Source organism: Alosa sapidissima, chromosome 11 (genome assembly GCF_018492685.1).
Source record: "Alosa sapidissima isolate fAloSap1 chromosome 11, fAloSap1.pri, whole genome shotgun sequence".
Lineage (NCBI taxonomy): Eukaryota > Metazoa > Chordata > Actinopteri > Clupeiformes > Clupeidae > Alosa > Alosa sapidissima.
Genome location: NC_055967.1, coordinates 35657676 through 35675271, shown reverse-complemented (window position 1 = coordinate 35675271; position 17596 = coordinate 35657676). Strand labels below are relative to the sequence as shown.

At 46.9% G+C, this 17596-nt stretch overlaps 1 protein-coding gene across 2 annotated transcripts in view; it reads right to left on the bottom strand.

Moving 5' to 3' along the window:
• Positions 1-557: 557 nt before the first annotated feature.
• The window catches only part of wnt7bb (wingless-type MMTV integration site family, member 7Bb), a 29055-nt gene continuing 12016 nt past the window's right edge, over positions 558-17596 (bottom strand). For both annotated transcript variants that reach the window (XM_042109308.1, XM_042109307.1), the window contains exons 3-4: positions 5929-6200; positions 558-1911 (exon numbers count right to left, since the gene is read on the bottom strand). In XM_042109308.1, coding sequence (XP_041965242.1) covers positions 1432-1911; positions 5929-6200 — 752 coding nt within the window. In that variant the 3' untranslated portion in view covers positions 558-1431. The remainder of the gene's footprint in view (positions 1912-5928; positions 6201-17596) is intronic.

Below are 17596 nucleotides of genomic sequence, written 5' to 3'. Positions count from 1 at the left end.
TGGCATTTCAATGATGATGGTGGTGAGATTCTTTTCTGAAGGTTGTGGACATATTGTGGAGTTGTGGACTCCCTTCTCTGATTCATGAATCTTCTGCAGGATTAGCCTCTCAAATAAATATCAGAACTCAGACAAATTGATATTTATTTAGTTTCATTTGAGTTGTATCTGAATAGAAAAAATATCAGTGCAGCACTCGACAACATATCCAGCAACATATTAATGTCACGTTTAATGAATCGAGGAAGGGTTTCTTTTTTTTGTTTGTTTTTTGAGGATTTTTTTTTTGCAGCTTAAGAAAGTTGTCTTCTTGTCTATGTCTGGAAATGCATAATAACCGGGAACAGGAATCATAGTGCATATCTGACTGCAAACAAAAGCTATGCTAGAGAAAAATAGAACCCATTTGATTGAGAAATATACTGTTCTATGAGTTGATTTCTGAAGTCAACACACACCAGAAGTGAAACCACTGAAAACATTTTGGAAATCAAGGGCTTTTTGGTTGGGAAATGGTGGGAGGTTTTTTTTTTCTAAAAGACACGCACCTTCAGTCAGAGTTTCTAAAAACGTTTTTTTCTCTCTTTTACACTTAGTACAAAATAAGACATTTCTACCCGTTAGTGCTTTGTTTTAAGATACTATTACATAAATAAACAATTTATTTTCAGTGTTCAAACAGACAGTTCCAGTGTGACTGGACGACTAACATACTCCACCATTTTCCAGTTGGCAGTAGAAGGCTTACGGTAGAAACCTCCCCATTTCAGCTTCCAGTGCTCCCGTGGACACTGCACTACCAAAGCGTTCTTCATTTTGGCACAGTCAAGTTGCCAGTTTTTTTGCCATCGTACTTTCATCTCTGCTGTCCCCTTTCTTGAAACCCAAGAGTTTGAGACTCAAAAGCTGTGAACAGAACATTTGAAACCCTTTTTTGCTCAGAGCAATTCCCGTCACTTTCCACGTCCCACGAGTCACTCGGTCTTGTTCTCAGTATGCATCCCTTGGAATAAAGAACTACAAATCCCAGAGTGCAATGCACAGTCCCCAGCCAGGGCATGATTTGTATCCTGCAGTCAGAACTTCCAGTCAGTGTGGATACATCAGTGCATGAGCACCCAATATTCTTAACTCAATCAAGAGCTGGGGTTGTACCTAGTGATATTTAGCCTTTACTTTGTGTTAAAGCAAATATAGATTCTGCTGTGCAAAATGATGCCATGAAGAGCTGATATTGTAATTTCCATTCTATTCCCACTCCACTGGTCCAAAACCATCTCTCACTCTTTCATTCTTTCTTGCTCTCTCTCTCTCTCTCTCCTCTTTCACACCCACTCCCTCTCGCTTTCTCTCATTCTGGGTTTCCCCTAAGCTGTCTGTCCAATCTTCCCCCCCTTCTCCCTCCGTGTGAGCTGCGTCTCCCCCTGTCCCTTATTTACAGGTGAACACCTCCGTCCTCTCACTGCACGTGTTGCACTTGACAAAGCAGCACCACTGGAACTTGCAGTTGCACTGCCACACTTTGGTGTACTGGTGCGTGTTGTACCCTCGGCCGCAGCACATGAGGTCACAGCCGTCCGTGTGCGGCGAGGTGCGGTTGCACAGGCGCCCCTGGGTGCCCACGCTGCCCGTCTTGGCGTCCTTCTCGCAGTAGTTGGGCGAGCGCTCGATGTAGACCAGGTCGGTCTCGATGGGCTTGCGGTAGCTCTGGGACTTCTTCACCTTGAGGAAGGTGGGCTGTCGCAGCCGGCTGGCACGGACCACCTCCACGTGGACCGCTTTGTTGTACTTGTCCTTCAGGATGTAGCCGATCTCGCGGAACTTGGGCAGCGTGGTCCAGCAGGTCTTGGTGGTGCATGAGCCCGACACTCCGTGGCACTTACACTCCAGCTTCATCCGCTCCTCCAGAACCTGAGGGAAGACAGCCAGGTGTGTTAAAAAGGTGCTTACGCACTTACAGCCATCCATCTATGCACCGCAGTACAATACATGCATTTGTTGCACCATATGGCATTCTCATGTCTCAGGTCAGTTAATATATTTACAGTTGAGCGTGACAAAAAATGGCTAGCAGACTGGGGAACAGATCCTGACGATCAGAAGAGCCACAGATGTTTGACAAGTTTTATGTAAGATTAAGATCTGATTTAAAGGTTACTGCAACTTCAGTAGAATTTCGTGGTTGTGGTTGCTGACAACCTTACAGAGTCAAAATCATCAAAATGAATTTGAATGAATCTTGGTTGAATTTAACAGAAATGTAATTGATTAATTTCATATCCTGTACATATCCTCATATCCTGTTAAAGAGCTCAGATGAGTAAAACCTGTCTATTGCCAAAACATCCGAGAGTGACTATCTTCAGTTTAAAGAGCCTTCTGTTTAATACAGAGTGGCAGAGCACAAACAGTTTCCATATACTTACTGCAGCAATGGATTTCTTCACATGCTAACAATATAATGGGGTTTGGCTTATTTATAGTATTTCTTAGCAAAAACATTAGGACATTTTAATAGTCATCATTGAAGTAATTACAAATATGGTTCCAGCAATGCACTCTCCAAAGGAGACACTTGGAAAACCTATTCATGACCCATAACAGGCCTTTTGTATAACTCCTTAATGTATTTTATGAAGACGAGAAAATTACTTGGCTCTAAATATACTTATGTCATATATCTTTTTAAATACATCAAAAACTAAGATGGTGGGTATATGTATAGTATTTTAGTTGGATCTGCCCAGACCAGTCAACATTTCAGCAGTAACGTCTTTATAAAAAGTTTTGCTGATGTAATGGATACTTGGTTTGGGGGGGGGGGGGGGGGGGGGGGTTATGTTTTATGTCCTTGTTGTTACGTTGGGAATGCGTGCCCAAGAGGAGTTGTATTTATTTGAATTGGATATTAGATGGAACAATGAATAACCAAAGATGTCTGGTCCTCTGGTCTGGTCCTGGAGCCGCCTTTGTTCAAATGCGATCTATTAAGAACAAATGGAGGCAATGATAGATCCTTTCCCATTAATATCTAGTGCATTTATTTCTGAGTACTTTATGATAGCCTAACAGTAGCCTTCTCTTCTGCTGGTGAAAGTTTTCTTTTTGAAAAACATAATCTTGTGGAGGAGAGCCCAGGAAAGCAGGCACAGTAGGGAAGGCTTTTGTTTGGCGCCTTGGCAAGGGAATGTTCAACATTAGCATTCTCAATGAGCAAGGAATGACAGTTTTGTATGAACTGAACCAAAACGGAGCATATCTAAAATTCTAAAATGGCCCCCGGGGCCAGCAACATGTCAAAATCTGGGGGGAAAAAATGGACTTACTGGTAATATTCTACCCTGTAATTCCCCCTACCTTCCCGAAGACCACATCAATGGGCAGGAAAAATAAATATAAATCTTGCATAACCATACGCATTACAGTCGAGCTGAAAGTGGATCATTCAGCTATTTAATCCATTAGATATTGTGCAGACATAACCAACAGATGACCATTGACTGTTTACAGCTGGATCATTCAGAGGTGTGGGATCATGGTTTATTAACCAAAGAAATATGCCATCTGAATGACATAAAAAAATGAGGATTCCAAATGTGGAGCACCAATCAGTGTGGAGTAATGCGATGAAAAGAAGTGTATCATCTTAGAAATAAGACATGCAATGGTGGGACTACCACAGTCCTTGGAGCCATTTGGAGTAATGTCCACAGCAACGTGAGGGCATAGCCAGCATCTAAGCCTAGCTGGGTATTTGTCCAAACCTCTGCCACAAGTAGCTCACCCGTGTTGTTTAAGTTACCATTTCATCTTTTGAATGCATAATAAATCCGAGCGCAAATAAGGCAAAAAAAAAAAAAAGAAACTACAAGCACGCCGCCTCTAGGCTTGAGGGACAACACAAACCACGTCTGTGTTCGTATAACATGAATTCCTCAACCTCACGGGAGACTCCAGTGAAGAATGTGCCTTGTATTTGTTGCATGAAATGTTACATTTTCTTGGCAAGGCCTTTTTCCAGTGCCTCTTCTTTCCTGGCGCTCTGCCTCGCCTGGGCCTCGTCATCGCTCCTTCTGAGAGACTCACACAAAGTCATTGATTAATCCCTCCCACCCATCATGGTCACGCAAAGCTATTGTCTCTGGGGCTTGGTCATACATTCTGCTCATTTGCGGTCAGGCAATGCCACGACAATGAGAGGGCAGATTAAAAGCAGGAAGCGTCTGGGAAAGGTGCCCCCCCCCCCCCCCTCCAACTAGAGTAGCTCGCAAAGGCTGGAGGCATCTCCTCACACTCTCTCCATCAAAGTCAGTTTTCTGCTACCAATTAGGGGGGATGTGACAAAAGATCCTTTTCCATCAGACACGGGATGAGAGAGAACGGGGCGAATTAGGAACATCTGTCGGTGGAGTGTTTAGGTGCCATCTCAGAAAAACAAGCACACTCAGGGCAGCACGCAAAGCCAGAGAAGTTGAAGGCTGGTGCCCACCATAATGCAGAATGTCGGTGCGAGAGCTCGTACCCGTACCAAACCTCGCACTGCCTCTACTCCATGGCTCTTTATTGTAGCTTTCAGTAAAACTCTCCAAAAATGTCCAAACAGTGCTGTCACCTCAAAGTCAATTGACAATATAATGGTTCATTTTCCTTTTTGTTTGTTTGACTAAAGGTTTTTGTGCTGAGGATAATGGTTTTCTCCCCCAGGCAAACTCCCAGGCCTTTACACATGGGAGCGTGGTGAGCTGTGTGGCCTCTGAACGATAAACCAGCTACAGTGTGTTTTACTTTTAAAAACACTAATGTTTCGCCTCAATTCATTTATAGATAGCTGCGACCGCAGCGCAAAAATGCGACGGCAATTGAAATCGCAGAGCGCCGCCGCGACGCACGGCTGCCCCATGGCCTCTCCCAGCCTGTCAGCCCTCGATCGGTCCCCCCGCTCAGCCCCCCTGATCCCGGGTGTTATGGCTCCAACATCTCCCCGGCTGATCCACAGTTTGAGAGAATAGAAAGAAGGGGAAAAAAAAATATATCAACTCAAAGGGTGCAGTTAAGTGGCAGGGCTGTGTTTTCTGCATCGGGGTGGCTGGGGACGAGGGTGGTGGGGGGCAGGGAGGACTTACAATAATATCCTGTTTCTGACTTTGCACTTCATAACTTCATGAGAGGACTGGGCAGACCTCCATCTGGCAACTCTGGGTACAAAGCCTGGCTTTCCCACTGCACACAATAAAGCCCAACGCTATTAATTAGATCCATTTGTCACCGTCGTGCCGTCGATGGGGAGAAAGGCCATGCCATCAGGGGTTTCATGTTGTTTTGTGTTCGTGAGTGACTAATAGCAAACAAACATGGCCAACGGGGCCACAGCCAAGCTGTTGCTTCAAGCGAGAGGAACCCACAGTATGGTGGGGAGGCTACACTGTAATTGAGGCTAAGGCAAAACTAGCTGCCGAAAACGGACCTGCAGCTTATCAATCAGCCTGGGAGACTTAGGCAAACGGAGGCAACAGGGGCGTCCCGCCAATCAGCAGCCAGATCTGTTTCCTGTTGGAGGGGCTGCCAAGCGCACGTCGGCGCTGGCAGCAGATAGCACCCCCGCCGCTTGCGCTGGTGTGGAGGCGAGACGTGCGGGACACACACCAGGACACAGCGGCTGACACACAGCACTCACTTACTCACAGGCCTGCAAGGCAAGGCAAGGCAAGGCAGGCCAGCTGAGGAGGAAGAGGGATTTACTGAGGAACTGCAACCAATTTAAGGCAAAACCCAAACAACATAAGAACAGACTGTACACTTTTATCGATGAACTTTCAAATGCCCTGTAAGATGAGCTGCTTAAACGTGTCAGGGTGAATAATAACAACATTCCCAGGGACAAAATGACTCATTCAGAGCAACAAAAGCACCGATTCATTTCACATCTACCTTCCTTCCCGCCTCGTTATTGTGCAGGTTCATCAGCCTCCGGGCGTTTTTTTTAATCTCGCGGGCGTCCACGAAGCGGCGGGAGAAGTCGATGCCGTACTTGATGTCGGCCGAGCAGCCGCCCCACTTCCAGCCCTCCTCCTGGTTGTAGTAGCCCTGCTTCTCCCGGTCGCAGCCGCAGTGGCTCAGGTTGCCCTGGCTGCAGGCCGCCGTGATGGCGTGGGCCACGCCTGCCGCTGTGATGGCATAGGTGAACGCCGCCTCCCTGCTGCCTGGGGGGAAAGAGAAGACAGGCCATGAAATGGTGCTGTTCCGCCACACTGCTAATAGATAACATGCTAGCAGACGAAAATACAAATAAACCAACTGAAAACGGACTGTGTATGTGGAGTATTAAGCCAAGTACCCCTGGGTACAATTAGCCTCGAACCTTCAAGATGTTATACAATACTAATGAGGACACAAAATCATTCACATACATTAAAAGACATCCTGACCAGAAATACATGCAGTGCAGACATCTGCCGTGGCATTTCTTAAAAGGAAATTGGCAAAAACACTCTGCATTTTAGACGCTTTAATGCGTTCATGTTTCAGTGTTGGAATCCTTTTGAGGCAGCAATGAGCACTGAGGTAGCATTAGACATACTTTATTAAATCTATGCAAAAAAAAGTACAATCCATGGGAAATGTGTCCATCACGCTGGGCCACTCTCTGGCCTCCCCGGCGCAGGGGAATGCACCACGGCCCTCCCACAGCCCTCCCACGGCCTCTCCTCCTGGTCTCGTCTCCCGCTGCACCTTGCTGAAATTACAGCGCGGCCACGGCGCCGACCACAAAGTCCTTAAACACAGCCTGCAAATGTGCTGTGCTGTGATTTCCTAGCGGGAGAGAACTATTGTAGGTGCTGTCCAAAGTGCTGAATTCCTCTCGGTGAGAGCACCTTGCATGTGGGCCACAGCGTGCGGAGCGGCTCTCAAGGTCTGTCAGACGCTCTCCCAGCCAGCGAGGCAGCCAGCCTGGCGCAGCGCAGGTCCAAAGGATGCGATAAGCTCCAGGGCTTCCTGCTGGAGAGGCTCAGCAGTAGGGCTGCTGCTGCTGCTGTGGTTGTTTTCAACCGTCCTGTGGTCCGGTGGCATGTTCGCTTTCAGGCTGCCACTTTGGGAGAGGTGACCCAGGTACTCTCTGAGCCGTCGCTAATACAGGGACACACGAGTGTCTCCTACACGACACGGTTCTGCCAGACAGTTAGCGCACAGTGGGAATGAGAGCTTCATTAAGAATTACCTTGCTGTGACCATTTCAAAGTTACGGCTTAGACTTGACTACTAAACTGCGGATGGATGAGGTTTGAGTGTTTTGAAGTCTGCCATACACACAGCTGGATTTAGTACAATGTAAAATTAGTATTATTTACAGTATTTCCATGTGTGTATATGTAATGCCATCTGGGGTACTGTTAATGTGTTCCAAGTGCAAAACAGAAAGCTGTCTATCTAAGTCAGATTTTTTCCCTCTTAAATCAATGCACAAGGAAGTTGCAACCGAGGAAAGGGACATGTTTTGGATCATTTCACGTAAAACAAATCAAAACAAAAAACTGTAACACTCATGGCATCTTAAGTCTCTCATGGACAGCGATCAGTACTAACGCACATTGTCCCAGAAAATGTCACCTTTAAAAGACACTAAAGTTTGCGGTCGGTGAAAATCAGGGCTGGTAATCCGCGCTGGAGGCTTGCCTGGGTATGACCTCTGGGGCTGATGCCCTCTCCACTGGTTCTTGGGCACTGACTCACAACTGCTCGCCATTCTGGTTACCATGAGCACTGAGCCTCGCCAGCTTGTGGTAATTTTCAGCAACCCCCCCCCCACCCCCCCACCACCACCACCACCTCCCCACCCACACCACTCCCCCCCAACACCGCCACCCCAGCACCCAACACACAAATACACACGGCGTGCCAGCGTAATGGTAAAAACAGCATCGGGGCAGTTTCCAAGGAAAAGGGTGGTTCCCTGTGCCATGGATGCATGTGTGTGCGCCGCTCTCCGCTGTCCGCGCCCCATCCAGCCCCAGCCCCTGAGCCGCTGCTCGTGGGGAGAAAAGCGGCTTGGTGCTCCGATTGGTTGTCACCCCCTGTTGGGCCTGGAGCAGCTGAGTGTGGTAATGAGAGCAAATGACTGTACCGCTTTATGCTTGTGCAGTGATCCCAGCGGGCCCTTAGTGTGCCTCTGGGGAGGAGCTGGCTTTGCTCGTTTCACCCGTTCGCCATTACGCGTGTCACAAGCAAGGAGACACTGAGAACCCCAACCCCCCCCATTTCCTATTTAAGCAGTTCAAAGACTTTTATTAGCTGTTCTCTACTTTTGACACCGGTTTGTTAAGCGCTTGGTGTTCCCTTAAATTCCCTGTGCTTTTTTGGGGATGCAAAGGTGTAGCAATCGGTGGTCCACAACGTGTCAGGAAGTCAGAGATGGAGTGATAATTGCTACTCAAAGTGTAAGAAGAGGGAAGAGCAAAGAGTGTTTGTTAACTACCAGGATGGGGTGGGGGGGGGGGGCAGAGAGGGGTATTACATGTGGCTGTGAGAGGCCTTCTCCTAAAAGGCTCCAACTGTTGCTCTGTTATTTAGGGCTGGTGGTAGTGCCGGCAGCTTTATAATGTAGAAGTTCAGTCAGAAAGGCCCTGAATGTGGTTACATCACAAAATGGAGGCTCTTTACTAAAGTGTAGTAGATGCAGCCTTTCACCAACTTTGCACATTGCAAAACAAAGACACAACACAGAGTTCTGAGTGGCAAAGAAAGTTGTACAGAGTCGCTGTACAAAGTGGTGCGACTGTAGCGCACTTGCGCGGGTGTCCTGAGGTAGCTTGCGCTTGCGCGGGTGTCCTGAGGTAGCTTTCGCTCGCTCTGCAGGCATGTGGTTCACAAAATGCTGAAGTGAAAAAAAGAAAACTTGAAGAAGCCAGCCCCAAAGTCCTGACAGGACTCCAAAAGGAACCACCCTGGGATAGCCTTGTACGCTGCCAGTGGAAAATTGGACTGACCAGAAAAACCTCAATGAACTTGGAAAGGTCTGGGGAGAAGAATAGGGGAATATTAAACCAGATGTCTAATGGAGTTTAGTGGCAAGTGTCTGTGACAGTGTCCAAGATGGGGAAGGAGAGGCATCAGTGCTACATAAAGAGAAAGCTCTCCCCACTTCCCTGTCACCCCCAAACTTCTCTCTCTCTCTCTCTCTCCCTGACTCACTCACTCTCTCTCTCTTACTCACCCTCTCTCTCTCTCTCTCCTTAGTTAGTCGGACATGACCCCACGGACCAGGGCAGCTCGAGCATCAGCTGACCGCTCTGGTTTCAGTCCTGTCCGTGATGTTGGTAGGCGTAAAACAAAAAAAAAACAAAAAAAAAGAAAAAAGAAAAACAGTGGAAGCACTGTGTCCAGCGTTTCTGGATGTGGTGTCCCCAGCCCTGACACTGTGTGTTTAGAGAGGAGGCTGGCAGACCACTAAACAAATCTCTTGTGACACAGCATGGAGAGATTTATAACCTGAGAGAGAGAGAGAGAGGGAGGGAGAGAGAGAGAGAGAGAGAGAGGAGAGAGAGAGAGAGAGGGAGGGAGAGAGATAGAGAGATATAGAGATATAGCGAGAGACAGAGAGGGAGGGAGAGAGAGAGAGAGAGAGAGAGAGAGGGAGAGAGAGAGGGAGAGAGAGAGAGAGGGAGGGAGAGAGAGAGAGAGAGGGAAATAGAGAGATAGAGAGAGAGAGAGAGAGAGAGAGAGAGAGAGGAACATCCTCAGCACTCCTGCTGAACTCTCGTGCTCCTCCCACCTCCAGGCCACTGGGGCTCGTTCGCACCGCCGGCCACGGCAAACACACCAGCAGCTTAGGGACAGAGAGTCCAGCGTAGCAACCACTCGTGCAAACACTCCCTGATCTCAGCTGATCTCAGTGGGGAAGGTAAATGGTTTCCTACCAGTGCAGAGTCTTGGATAGTTTAGTTGCCTTCAGTCTGGTGCTGACTGCACTATGAGTGTCACTAAGTTACTCTCATTCTCACCCTCCTTTTCACCCACACAGGGAAAAAAGAAAGAGATGCATTACTCACACATGAGGTTTCACACAGAAAATGGCAAATTACATTAAGTGGCCAGAAAGTGGTTAGCATCTGTTGGTAAATGGTATGCCTCTTAACCGTGGTTTTGTCATCATTGTTAACTGGCTAGATTAGCTGTGGTTGGTTGAATGTTTTGACTGATGCTACTACATCTGTTTTCCAGAGCATGACAACAAGTGTTGATGGCAAATGGTACGAGGGCCACAACACTTTCCTCAATGCTTGTTTCTCCATCAACATCTCTTTAGTATGTCATGATGGAATATGTGAGATGACCAACGCTCTAGGCTGCAGCATTGTGGCCTGAGTCACTGATTCATTCTAACATCCAGGATGAAGTCATGAACATGGGCATAAACACACAAACATGCACGCACGCACACACACACACACACACAAGTGGCAGTGTAATCCTCTGTCTTTCAGAAAGTACTGGTGGAAAAAGGTCTTTAAAAGCGAGTGCGCTGGGCACATCCGAGCCATCACTGTGCAACAGGACCCACTTAGGGCCTGGTGCATTTAGTGTCCTCACATGTGTTGGGAAAACAGGGACAGCTGGAGGAGTTACATAAAACACTTTGTGTAAGCAAAGGCAACATACGTTGTTTGTCCCCAAAGTTTGATAGAATACACATACTTGGTTTTATGTGTTTGATATGCACGTTTCTGCACAATGCACAATATATGTATTCATTTATTCATGTACATGTCACCATCAATTAATAGTTATATGAGTGTTTATGAAAACAGTGTAGCAGATCCAACAGCAGTGCACCTTATAGCCAATCAAGCAACACAGAGTGCTGGCATGGTTTGGAATGTCACCACATAGTCTGAAAGAAAAAAAGTGGCATCTGCTGGTGGCCCTGTGGTGCTGCAGCCGAGGGGTGAGGAGGATTTCCCCCCACCCCCCCAACACACACACACACACCGCTCAGCTCCAGAAGCACGCTGCCCTCATCCGTGGTCAGATCGGCCCTCCGCATCCCTCATGCCTACTCATACCGAGAAGAGAAGCGAACCTGACCTCACTTCAGCTGCTCTGAGTAGCCCAGGTCAAAACCACAGACTCCACTCTGAGGATAAATGCACTGTTATATCTTGTGCTGCAGCCAAACGACTGAAACATGGAAATGGGACTGGTCTGCTCTTGCGACTGCGGATAAGTGACACGGGCTCTGGACAGAGTATTGCCGCATTGGCTGAACACACTTAAAAGCGCGTACTGCTTGCAGTGTTAGTCCTCCATACCCAGTCTCTAGGGGCCCTGCTTTGTATATCAGTCACAGAGAGAGCTGACTAATGCGTTCTGTCCTACTGCTTTCCGTTCTGCTTTATGTACCGTTGCTATGAACATATGCTGCGAGCAAATTACAGACGAAGTTGTGGTACATGAGGTTTGCAGCTAGAGGAATTAGTACAGCCATGTTCCTGGTCAATAAAATAATATTGTTTTACCAGAACTGCATATTTGCTGCAATCACATTGTAAAACTGTGAATATGTGTGCGTGTGAGCATGCGCCCGTGCGTGAATGAGGGTGCGTGTATGTGCATGTGCATGTGTTTGTGTGAGAGAGAGAGGTAAAGTGTGTGTGTGTGTGTGTGTGTGTGTGTGTGTGTGTGTGTGTGTGTGTGTGTGTGTGTGTGTGTGTGTGTGTGTGTGTGTGTGTGTGTCTGTCATGTCTAACATGTTTGTCTTTCACATTACACACACACACTGCGGCCTGACAATGAAAGGTAAAGGGCTTGGTGACATAATGGAAAGTCTCTCCTGACCTCATCAGATGGACGGAAACCTGTTATTAGGGCTAAAAGCTCACTGCAAACCTGTTGCCTCGAAACCCCTCATTACACGTCTGTGTTTGAACGGGCGCTCACTGATCTCTCTCTCTCTCTCTCTCTCTCTATTTCCCTCTGCCACCAGGCAAACAGGTAGCTGCCTTTGCATGTGCCCCCTGTGAGGAAGGCCACCGAGGACCTTTATTTGATATGAAAAGAAGCTAAGTGCTGTGAGCCATTAGCTTTTCCAGGCCGCTTCACTCCAGTGCACACATTTGACCAGGGCGAGAGTTCATCTGAGGTCACCGATGGGGCTTCACCGTTCAGATGTTGTTGACTGTAATGCCGTCTATTTGGTCTCCACTGTCATGGCAGAGTTTCTACTACCTACGCAGCGAGTGGTATCTAGAGTAACTCATGGAAAAAAACATATATAGCTTTGCCATTTCACCAACCTCATAGTTACACATTCCACAATTCCATAGCTCTAGGTCCTTTTACCACAGATATCTGATTGTTCCCATGGTGGGCCATTAAAATGCAAAAGCCAGCATTTCCATAGCATCCAACAGTGTAGATAAGGGTTAAAGATCACCACAGATTCCAAGCATCAAGCAGCGTCTCACTTCCATTTCCCCCCTCCCCTCGTTCCTACCCTGCCCTTATCGGCACTGACGTTGTGATTGTAGGCACTTATGAATGTCCGATTCCGCGCTCGGCACAGTGAATACAGTTGGCGATCTGATTGTGTTGGACAAAGAGTGCTTTGAGGTGGCGATGATCCTCTCACATCCTGTTCACTCGCCTCCGCAGCCAGACGCAGATCAGAGGCGATAAACAGCGGGCCGTGCGGAACAGCCCGGCTGGCCAGCCGCTCGACCGGCCAGCACAGCGTAGCGTGGCCCGACCCAGGCGAGCCCCGGCCCCAGCCCCAGTGCAGTGCAGCCCAGCGTGGGCCTCCTCTTGGGGCTGGGGGGCAGCCAGGGACAAGCCCACTCATTCGCCGTCCGCCCCACTGACCACCCAGCCTCGTCAGCAGTCCCCCACCCTGTCTGTCTGAAGGTCAGACAAGGAACACACACATGCACTGACATGTACACACACACAGAGAGACAGAGATATAGAGAAGCACAAACACAGCTCACAACACACACAAGGCACGCATATGGATCACATACACACAGACATACATATACAAACAATTTATACAACACACACAGACATATTTACAAATCCAGACACAAACACACATGTGTAGTCACACCAATACAAACTGTTTGCTCACATGAAATCACTCTCTGATTCACAATCACACACACACACACACACACACCCTCCTATCTTCTGGCTTTTCCTATCGTTTGCTCTCCCGCAGGACACTCTCTACCTGATAAGCCCTCAGGAGGTCATGGAGCCCACGTGTCTGTCTGCGTCCTACTCTGTTTGCTCTGGCTCCAGTGGAGCAGGCGGCCGATGGAGGACTGGGCCTACCCACATGATGATAAGTCTAAAATAGCCTTTTATACAGCGCCACTCTTGCATAGCGCGGTGGTAGATATGCATCATTTCCAAAGGGTTTTCCTCATGAATGACTTGGCGGCGTGAGGCTCCTCCATTTTGTGCAAGTGGCTCATCACATTGCACGGTTTTGTCGGAGGGCTGCAAATTGTAATGCTAATGGGTGGGCAAGAGAGAGAGAGAGGGAGAGAGAGAGAGAGAGAGAGAGAGAGAGAGAGAGAGAGAGAGAGAGATTGCATGGAAGGTGTAAGGCACATTTCCGTGCAAATTTACCGGCATCTTATGCATGCCTCTCAGACAACAACAACAACAGCAACATCATAAAGGCATTTGGAGAAATGCATTCCTGAATACTCTGTTGTGCTGGCCAGCTCCCTGGGATAACACTTGGCTTTGGCACTGAATTTATGAGGTACTAGATGCTTGTGCAATGAGAGGCGCACCAAATCATTACTTTAGCAAGAATTTAATTACTGAGTCTGACTATCTGCACTCGTCTCAAAGAAGAAATATGTGGTTTTGAAAAATCCACCACACACACACACACACACACACACTCTGTAAAATAGGGAGGGGGACCACCACCCTGCATAAACTTTGACTCCTCACATTGGTTCTTGACTAATTTACTGTACTTAGTTTAATGGGACGTTTTCGTCTCTCTCAGAGGCTCAGCTAGTGTCAGCTGGGCCTGCGGAACACTCTGTGTTTTCATCTTTAGGAGCAAACGAGCTTTTCTTTCCGAAGGTTGACATTCAAGGAAAGATGTTTCTCATCTCATTTGATGTTCCGCTTTTAATGTCTACATCAAAATTGTAGTGAAAAGAAAGTGGGGGTGTGTTGAAAACATGCAGATGGTTAAAATTAATATTTCAAAATGCATTTCCTTTAAATTAGTTGACTTGGAAAAAACATACAATACATGCATAAATTAAACCACATGTGCGTGATTTTCGGCATAACGGAGCATTGAGATATATCGTTAGCTTTCAGAGGATAGTAATTTGCAATTAAGTTCAGATTTGACAAAACTATTGCATTTGCATTCCTTGAGGATATCATTTCACCGCAAGTTAAGGGAGACTGATTCAAAGAAAATGAAGGAAACTTGTCCATTGATCCATCCAATTTGGAAAATTTGGGTTCTTTTTTTGCATTGTCAACTTATGGCACATCAGAGACATCATCATAATTCAGATGACAGCCACCAAAGGCAGGCTGAAATAAACAACTGCTTCACAGCATCACATTGCAGTGGAAGTCTACACCACTCAAAGACTATGCACATCCATCAATCTTTAACAATTACAATCTGTTTAACAATGCAGTCAGAGTTTATCCAGGCCATCTTGGACTCCTTTAAAAAGTCATTCTGCTTCAGAAAACAAAGTGGGAAAATAATTTTGATTGTGCCTATGTGTACGTGTGTGTGTGTGTTTCTTTTGTCAGGCTTTCACCAACTAAAGGCAACCCTGATATTCAGTAGCTGATCATCAAAAAGTACGGCAAAACAATAGTACCCTGAATTGTTTTTAAAGTCATCCATTAGGCAGCATTCTTCAGGAATGACAATCCCATGGAAAATAAATACAGCAGATCCAACCAAGCGTCTCAGGCACTCTGAGCATTCACCACAATGTTTATGGGGAAACCGACAAGACCATCTAAAATGACCTCGATTTGATCAATCTCTGCTGTGGCTTTGATATTAACATTCAGTCGGACACAAAGAGTGCTGATGTTTTTTTTGTATCAACCGAGTGTCCCAATACGCAAACAAGCGGGCAGTGAAATATAATATAATATATAATCGCAGAAGGAAATGAGCAGAAACAGAGAGAGAGAGATGCAAGATCAGTGCCCTCACAATCAAGACAAATAATCCCCAGGAATGGTCTCGCCTTTACTGTGGATCACTGGCGTGGCTTCCAAAGTAAAAAATAAAATGAAATTAATTTTTTTTTTTTTAAAAACCCAGAGCACTGCAGTCTGTCCACCTAACTATAAATTAGATTTGCTCTTCCGTGTTTGGTAGGTGAAAGTGAGGTGAGGTCCTGTGAGATTGAATAATAGTCAGCATACTTTGCATTTGCAGGCAAACCCTCTTATCAATGATTCATTGTTTGCACTTGAGATGTTTTTTTCCCCCCTTCTACTGAACATGCAGTCAGTCATGGAAGTCAAACTGCAGGGTATGAGTCCACAAATCCCATCAAACTGTGTGCAGCAGCCTTCACTGACGACAGGCTTCCTACAGCCATCTCTCATCTCTCCCACACCTCAACAAATACCCTGTTTGGACCCTAATTCACTTCATTCATCTCAATGTTCCCCCCTGATCAAGTATGTGTTTATCTGGGACCCTTTCCCCTCAGGTGGCTTTCCCTGAACCTGATGACTTACACATCCTTTATCTGCCGAGACGTTTGTTTAGCCCTCACACACAGCTAGCCCTGCTGGGGGAGTCAACTAAGTTTGGGGGAGCGGGTGGGATGATATCAATGTCGTGGCATTCATCATCCACACCACCATAGCCTCCTGAGCAGACCAGAGGAGAGGCCCCTGGTCCGGCTGGAGAGCTGGGCCGTCAGCGGGGATGTGAGGGCCTGAGCGCGTTTCTTATGGTCAGCGTGCCGTGGAGCGCTCTCTCCGTATTAGCACCCCCCCTCCCCCCACCCCTCCACTTGGCCATAACTCACCCATAACTCACCCTGCTTGTCGAGACCGGGTCTGCGCCAAGCAAATGGGCGTTGCAACAAGCACACGCAAGCATGCACAAGCTCACACACACACACACACGCACAAGCTCACACAGAGGGGTAGCGCTGGACGAGAGGCCAAGCTGCTTCATGGCTTATGATTGGGAGAGAACGTATTGACAAATCAAGGCTAACGGGGTATGAACATGTAGGTCACTGGATAGGGTGAAGTGACAAAACTAGAGACATGACTTGAGAGACTGGTGGCACTATGAACTCCTTGCTTGGACAATATTCCAGTCTTGTAATAGGTTACTTGACCACCTAGAAACACACTTACTGATGATAAATACTAAACAGGTTTGCATTGACAGTATTAGTAGCAATTGATGCAGCACAAGTCTGGTACTACTTTTTGCACCAATCTGCCCTGATGCATCCTCTTGTACTGGGAAAGGGGCTGAGAAGGCTAAATAGTTCCCTTGTGTAACTATCCCCTTTTCATGAAAACATATGTATCAACATAAAGATAAAATGTTAAACAAAATGTAGCAGGGGCATAGTCATATTTCCTGTTGTTGATGGTTTCACCGTGCTGTTTGGAACACAGAGAAAAGAATGCTGCCAGAGCAACTGACATGAACCTTCAAAATGGTCAGTTATATTTACATTAACAGCACAGCTCAGGTTTGTTCCAAGTTTTATCCTGAAACACAAAAATGTACTCATAATGTCCCAAGACCTTTACTTATCAACATCTAATCCTCTGTGAACACTTGAGTCTTCCAGTCTGGCACAGGCCATGAGGACAAGGCACTGCAGTTTCTTACAAAGTCTGGGAGCCATCAAGTCTTTGGTGACTCCTCACTACAAGGTAGCATTACTTGAGGCATGTTGCTGAGCTGAATGGTACTGCGTTACAAATGACATAATACCTTCTCTGAGCACAGAGGCACTCCTAGGCCTGCAATAAAAATAAGTATATGTTGGCTTGCTCTCAGGTTTCTCTCTAGATAAGGACATCTCACGGTATGGCTGATGAATGGCCATGCCATTACAGAAGTTGGCCAGTCAGTTGAGTCAGCTGAGTAGATGCTGATGGCATGCCATATTAACAGCTGAAATCCCGCTTTTGTATCAATAGTGAAGGTTAAGAAAAGTTTGGTAAATGGTCATTGAAGTCTTAATGTGACAAATTGTTCTGAAGATGAAGCTTAAAATTCCGAAACATTTATAGTATAAGATGATAGAATTCTCCCCATGTAATTGCTGCACGTACTCAAAAATGGAGCGAGAATGAAAAGCAAGGCTGCCCCTCCTTTGTTTGACTGTCGCCTGAAATTGGTTGCCCTCCATCAGCGTTCCCTGTGCCAACCTGTCATATCGAACATGATGGAAAAGCCAACCACCTCTCAGCACAACGGTCAAAACTGCTGAAGGACGCAGCCCTAATGCAGAGAACTGGCCCTGTCTTCGCGTCCACTCTGCAACATTTATTCAGGAGGCACTGCCAGTATTGGGGTATGCATCACTTGCCAGAAGCGCCC